At 49.1% G+C, this 7660-nt stretch overlaps 1 protein-coding gene across 4 annotated transcripts in view; it reads left to right on the forward strand.

Moving 5' to 3' along the window:
• The window catches only part of L1CAM (L1 cell adhesion molecule), a 31223-nt gene extending 29754 nt beyond the window's left edge, over positions 1-1469 (forward strand). For all 4 annotated transcript variants that reach the window (XM_005886133.2, XM_014533267.1, XM_014533268.1 and 1 more), the window contains one exon: positions 25-1469. In XM_005886133.2, the coding sequence (XP_005886195.1) occupies positions 25-253 (229 nt within the window). In that variant the 3' untranslated portion in view covers positions 254-1469. The remainder of the gene's footprint in view (positions 1-24) is intronic.
• Positions 1470-7660: the final 6191 nt, after the last annotated feature.

Here is a 7660-nt window from a genome sequence, read left to right on the forward strand (position 1 = left end):
CCTCCCCCACCTCTGCCCCTGCAGCGACAACGAGGAGAAGGCCTTCAGCAGCCAGCCATCCCTCAATGGAGACATCAAGCCCCTGGGCAGTGATGACAGCCTGGCTGACTATGGGGGCAGCGTGGATGTCCAGTTCAACGAGGACGGCTCCTTCATTGGCCAGTACAGCGGCAAGAAGGAGAAGGAGGCAGCAGGAGGCAATGACAGCTCGGGGGCTGCCTCCCCCATTAACCCCACAGGGACCCTGGAGTAGTGGGGTCCAGCCCGGCGAGGCAGGTGGGGTGCAGCCCAGGGCCGGGCCGCAGGGGAGTCGGAGGCCAAGACCCCCGGCCCGATGCCCGTTCTGGGTCCCTGACCTCTGGACCAAGGCCCCTCCCTGTCTCCACCAGGCCTCGCCCCACTCTCTGGCCCTGAGCCTGTGGGAGGCTTGAGTTGGGAGCAGGAGAGAGGAGTTCACTGCCTGACCCCCTTTTGATTACCCGCACCCCACTTTATTGCCAAAACCCAGCTGCACTCCTTGCTGGACACACACTGCTTTGCTCCAGCTCGGGGGGCCGGCTGATCACTCGCACGTCAGGAGCCTTCAGGTGCTGCCTCGCCAGCCTTGGGCAGACGGAGGCTGAGCTGGCCCGGGAGGGGAAGCGGGGACGGTCCTGGAGGGGTCTCCCAGATGCTGCCTGGTGGGACCTCCTCAGGACCACGATTGACACTCATCCCCAGCCACTCCTTGGCCAGCTTGGCTGGGACTGAGGATGGAATTCGGTGTCCCCACCATCTGCTCCCTTTTCTTTGCCATCTCTGCTCCAACCAGGGTGGGGGCTGGGTAAACTGGTTCTGGGTGCAGAGGAGGCCATCAGGGGGGCCCAGAGTCCCCACGCGCCAGTATCACCCTCCTCCCGCCGCCCACCCCACCCTGCGGCTGGCTTTCAGGAGCTCCATTACACACGCTGCCTTCGGTACCCACCAGACAACATCCAAGTGGCCTCCATCACTGCCAGGGTGCGGGGCGGGTACAGCTCCTCCCCACTCCCCGTGGCCCCCGCCTCTCCCAGCCGCTACCACACTCTAGGACCCCTTAGCAGCCCCGCACCCCCAGTCTGAACAGTTTCCCCCCTCGGCCTTTCCCTCTGCCCACCTTGGGAATGTAAATACACCGTGACTTTGAAAATTCCTAGCCTTGCCCTTTCCCCATATGCCACTAGTGTGTAGGCAGATGTCTGAGTCTCTAGGTGGTTTCTAGGTTTTCTAGCAATTAGCTTTGATCCCATCCCAGGAAAAATTCAAACAGCCAACAAACAGGAAAGATGGGTTCTCCCAGCTCTGCTGTGCTCCTGCCGGCAGCCCCATCTCCCTGTCTGCCTTTGCTTGGTCTGTTGATAAGCCCAGTACAAAAAAGTCTATATATATATGTATATAAATATCAGAATTATAACAGGCAAATAAAAACCTGGAAACGAAGAGGAACTGTTGTCATTTTGCCGAGCACAACTTCCCTGCCTCCCCTTCCAGGCCTCGCTGCCTGCCCCTCTTGCCCCTGGTGGGCCTCGGAGGCAGCTCTGGGCTACCCCCACCATTGGACCCCTCATTCTTGCAGCGGGGTAGGGGAGGGAGCAGAGTGGGGCCAGGTCTCAGGAGCCTCTTCCTTGTCTAATGTGACATAACCAACCTGTGAGTGCCCGCCCTTGGTGCCCAGCCCTTGAAACCAGTACACATTTTATTTATTTATTTTATATGCTTTTATTGATTTCATTTTTTTTAATCCTCACCCAAGGATATTTTTCCATTGACTTTTTTTTTAAGAGAGAGTGGAAGAGAGAGGGAAGGACAGAGAGAAACATCTATGGGAGAGACACATTGATTTGTTGCCTCCTGACCGAGCCCCAACCAGGGCCCCGGCAGGGGAGGAGCCTGCCACCAAAGTATGTGCCCTTGACCAGAATCAAACCTGGGACCCTTTGGTCCTTAGGCCAACGCTCTATCCACTGAGCCAAACCAGCTAGGGCGATTACATTTTTTGAAAGTATAATATTATTGATTTCAGAGAGGGAGAGAGAGTCAGAAACATCAATGATGAGAGAGGATCGATGGTTGGCTGCCTCCTGCAAGTTCCCCACTGGGGATCAAGCCCACAACCCAGGCATGTGCCCTGACCTCCTGGTTCATAGCTCCACGCTCAACAACTAAGTCACCCCAGCCAGGCGAAACCAATACATACTTTAAATGAATGACCACATGTAAACCTCACGCGGCCCCACAGGGACAAACACTCTGTCTTGGGAACTTGTGAGTCTGTTTGATCCATGGCTTTCCCAGATGAGGGCCCCGCACCATTCCCCACCCCTGGCCTCCTCAGGCCTTTGTTTCATCTTTAACCCACTGAGCAGAAAGCTTCAGAAGATCATTTCCCCACCATGAAATCTGGCCCTGAAGCCCTACCCCAAACACTCCGCCCTCTCCTGGCCCCCATCGGTGAACCCCAGTCCATTGAGGTCAGCCCCCCACCCCAGGCACCAGGTCCCACCCCTGTGACCCACTCAAGAATTGTTCTGTTGTGTCTTCTCTTTTTTTTTTTTAAATATATTTTATTGATTTTTTTACAGAGCGGAAGGGAGAGAGAGAGTCAGAAACATCGATGAGAGAGAAACATCGACCAGCCGCCTCCTGCACATCTCCCACTGGGGATGTGCCCGCAACCCAGGTACATGCCCTTGACCGGAATCGAACCCTGGACCCTTCAGTCCGCAGGCCGACGCTCTATCCACTGAGCCAAACCGGTTTCGGCCTCTTTCTTTTTTAAAATATATTTTTATTGATTTCAGAGAAGAAGGGAGAGGGAGAGAGATAGAAACATCAAAGATGAGAGAGAATCATTGATTGGCTGCCTCCTGCACCCCCCCTACTGGGGACCGAGCCCACAACCCAGGCATGTGCCCTTGACCAGAATCAAACCTGAGACCCTTCAGTCCCCAGGCCGACGCTCTATCCACTGAGCCAAACTGGCTAGGGCCCTTCTCTTTTCTACACCTCTCATTTTCGGTACCTGCTGGTCAGTCCCGTAATGTGCTGTAATAGCTTCTGTCACTAAAAATGCTCCTCACTGCACGCCCTACCAGATTTTGCCCCATTTCTCTGCTACTTATAACAAACACCTTCAACACTTATCTGCACTCATCAACCCTGCTTAATCTCCACCTGTAGCAGCAACTACTTGTTGTCCTCAATATAAATCTTCTTGTTCTTATATAACAAGAGCTGAAGATAGCCTTGGCCGGATAGCTGGGTTGAAACATCATCCCGATATGCCAAGGTTGTGGGTTTGATCCCCAGTCAGAGCTCATAAAGCAGCAACCAATGAATGCATAAATAAGTGGAACAACAAATCGATGTTTCTTTCTTCCTCTCTCTCAAATCAATAATAATTTAAAAAGCAGTGGATATATGCAATCTTTGGGGGTGGGGGTGGGGAGAGGGTATACCTGCTAGAAAGAGAGTTATTGGGCCAGAGAGTGGGTGTGGCAGTTATTAAGTTACTGTATTGTCTCTTGGGTCCCAACTCACTTTGCTGTCCTCTGCTTCATGCTCGGTCATGGTTCAATTCCCGGTCAGGACACATGCCCGGGTTGCAGGCTCGATCCCCAGTGTGGAGCGTGCAGGAGGCAGCTGATGCATGACTCTCTCTCATCATTGATGTTTCTATCTCTCTCTCCTTTCATCTCTGAAACCAATAAAAGTATAATTAAAAAAAAAGAAATGTGGAGAAGCTGGAAATTCAACTGACATGGGATTCTGTGACGCACACAATTCAACGTGGTGCTTGATTTTCAGCACTGTCTGCCCTACAGCTACAAAAAGTAAGAGAATTTTTAGGGCTGACATGGAGCTCTATGCTGCCTTGCAAGGGAACAGCCATTCTCCTCAAAACCCACCACAACCATCCCTGTTGCCATGAGACCCACAACGAGGTCCATTCTCAATATGGTTTAGTGCTACAGGCACTTTCGTTTACAACAAAAGAATAGCAAGATTTTTTTGCTGGTAAATACTGGCAGAAACCTGGAGGAATATGTGTGGGGGTGGATTCTAAGGATGTTATACCAAGGAGAATGCCATGTAACAGTGGGTTGGGCACAATTTATTAAGCTGGGTCCATTTACCCAACATTACCTTTCCTATTAGCCTAGCTGGTTTGTTGACTTCCATTTGAACTCACCTGTGGCCTAAATTCGATGATATCAAAATGCTAGATCAACCCTGACTCTGGGAAAGGACCCACAGGTGTAATTCCTAGGGGGAAGTGCAGTGATCAGTGTCTTGAACTTGAGAGTTGCAGTCATGGTGATATCTCTCCTATCCCAATTTGTCTATTTACCGTGACCTTGGAGAATGACTGTGGGTTGATGTAAGCTTAATCGGACAGTGACTCCAACTGCAGCTGCTGTTCCAGATGTGGTCTCTCTTTGCTGAAGCAGAGCAGCTATTGCCCTATCCAGTCTTCTACTCTATAGCGATTTGCAGAGTCCACCAGAAGCACTTTCTTTTTACCTGGAAGGGCCAACAGTACACCTTTACAGTCTTACCTATGGGCCATGTCATCTCTCCTTCTCTTTGACATAATATAGTGCTTAGAAACTTTATCTTACCATTCCTCACAGCATCCATGGGTCCACTACACTGATGACATCATCCTGATCGAATCTGATGAGCTAGAACAGGGGTCTTCAAACTTTTTAAACAGGGGGCAGTTCACTGTCCCTCAGACCGTTGGAGGGCCGGACTATAGTTTAAAAAAAAACTATGAACAAATTCCTATGCACACTGCACATATCTTATTTTGAAGTAAAAAAACAAAACAGGAACAAATACAATATTTGTATTTGCATGTGGCCCGCGGGCCGTAGTTTGAGGACCCCTGAGCTAGAAGCAGAAAGTACTATAAATGCCTTAGTAAGACATATGCAAATCAGAAAGCAGGAGATATACCCCATGAAAATCTCAGGGAAGTTTCTAGAACAGGGGTGGGCAAACTTTTTGACTCGAGGGCCACAATGGGTTCTTAAACTGGACCGGAGGGCCGGAACAAAAGCATGGATGGAGTGTGTGTGTGAACTAATATAAATTCAAAGTAAACATCATTACATAAAAGGATACGGTCTTTTTTTTTTTTTAGTTTTATTCATTTCAAACAGGCCGGATCCGGCCGCGGGCCGTAGTTTGCCCACGGCTGTTCTAGAAACTCAATCCTCTAAAGCATGTAAAGATATCCTCTTCGAGGTAAACGGCATGATGCTGCACCTTGCACAAACTACCTCTAAAAAAGGATGTTTGCCCTAGCCCCGTGGACGGCAAACTGCAGCTTGTGAGCCACATGCCTTGAGTGTGGCTCTTCCTAAGCCTTAGGAGTACCCTAATTAAGTTAATAAAATTGTACCTACCTATATAGTTTAAGTTTAAAAAATTTGGCTCTCAAAAGAAATTTCAATCTTTGTACTGTTGATATTTGGCTCTGTTGACTAATGAGTTTGCCGACCACTGGAAGTAGAGCCTAAGCAGGAGGAAGCAGAGCAAAGAGATATAATGAGATAAAGAGAGAGACCAAACCATGAGTATAGCATTTCAACCATTTGATCTGCTTGAAGCAGTTCTACTTTATTTCCAAAGCTGATTTGAATGGAATGGATCTCTCTCTCTCTCTCTCTCTCTCTCTCTCTCTCTATCTCTTTTTCCTCCCTCCTTTCCACTCTCTTTTATAAGCAATGGAAAAAATATCCTCCGGTGAGGATTATTAACAAAACACAAAAATGTTTGTCGGACTCTTTTGAATTCTGAAACTTATACCACATGTGAGTGTGTTACGTTGACCTATTTACTGTATAACTCAAGGCTGCCCATTTTGTGTGGGGATCAGAGCAAGTGAGAACTGTGCAGTGAGTCCAGGTGGCAGTGCAAGCTACTCTTCTGGTTGGGTCTTTTGACCCAGCAGACCCAATAATACTATCAGTGGTTCTCAACCTTCTGGCCCTTTAAATACAGTTCCTCATGTTGTGACCCAACCATAAAATTATTTTCGTTGCTACTTCATAACTGTAATGTTGCTACTGTTATGAATCGTAATGTAAATATCTGATATGCAGGATGGTCTTAGGCGACCCCTGTGAAAGGGTCGTTCGACCGCCAAAGGGGTCACGACCCACAGGTTGAGAACCGCTGTAGTGACTAAAGTGTCTGGGAAAATAGTGATATGGTGTGGAGTCTCTGGCAAGAACAATAGGAGAAGCACTGTGCAGACCTCTAGGGTTTTGTAGAAAATCCATGCCCTCTTCTGTCAATAACCATTCTCCTTTGGCTTGCTATCAGGTCCTGGTATAGACTGAACTCTTAGGACTAATGGTGACCATGTGACCTCAGTTGTCCAACAGGAACTGGGTGTTTGTCTGACCTCGTGAAGCCATAGGTTGAGCACGTGCTGCAGCGCATCACAATGAATGGAAATGGGATTTGAGAGATGGAAACTCAGGTGGTTTCAGAAAGCACACAAAGTTACATGAGCGAGTGCCTCTGATTCCTTCATCACCAAGTCCTGCAACACAGCCTCCTCTCCTTCAACCGTGTCCATGCTTCCTGGAATGTTTCGTGTGACCAGTTGACTGAGGAGGAAGTAACTGAAGCCCCGTTTACAGATGGTTCTGCACAATCTGCCAGTAGATGGCTGCAGCATTGCAGCAGCACTGGTGGGCGACCCTGAGGACAATGGCAAAGGAAACTTCTCCAAGTGGGCAGAACCTTGAGCAGTACAGCTGACTGTCCATTCTTTTTTATTATTACTGATGAGAGAGAGAGAGAGAGAGAGAGAGATTTGTTGTTCCACTTAATTTAAGCATTCATTAAGTTCAATGTGGGGTGTTTTTTAAAAATATATTTTTATTGATTTCAGAGAGGAAGGGAGAGGAAGAGAGATTCAGAAACTTCAATGATGAGAGAGAATCATTGATTGGCTGCCTCCTGCATGTCCCCTACTGGGGATGGAGCCCGCAACCCGGGCATATGCACTTGACCAGAATCTAACCTGGGACCCTTCAGTCCACAGGCTGACACTCTATCCACTGAGCAAAACCAGCTAGGGCAAGTTCAATGTTTTTAGGTTTCATATATAAGTGAGATCATTGCATCATTTGTCTTTCTCAGACTGACTTATTTTGCTTAGTAGCACAGTGCCCTCAAGGTCTATCCATATTGTCACAAGTGGTCAGATTTCCATCTTTTTATGGTGGAATAACATTCCATTGTATACATGTACATTTCTTTTATCCATTCATCCACTCACAGGCACTTAGGTATTTCCATGTCTTGGCCATCCTATATAATAAAGAGGTAATATGCAAATTGACCCTCACTCCATCACATTGTCACAAGATGGCTGCACCCACAGGCAGGGTTCCTGTAACGAGCCATAAGGAGCAATCAGCAGGGACCTGAGGCTGCGTGGCACCAGGCCGGGGCAGGGGACCTGAGGCTGTGACCCTTCCCAGCGCGGCTTGATGGGGGACCTGAGGCCGCGCCCCCCACCTGGCGGGGCTTGACAAGGGACCTCAGACCATACCCCCCGCCCCAGGCTGGGGGACCTCAGGCCACACCCTCTGCCCTGGTGCTGGGCCAGGGGACC

The sequence above is a fragment of the Myotis brandtii genome, unplaced genomic scaffold (genome assembly GCF_000412655.1).
Source record: "Myotis brandtii unplaced genomic scaffold, ASM41265v1 scaffold959, whole genome shotgun sequence".
Classification (NCBI taxonomy): Eukaryota; Metazoa; Chordata; class Mammalia; order Chiroptera; family Vespertilionidae; genus Myotis; species Myotis brandtii.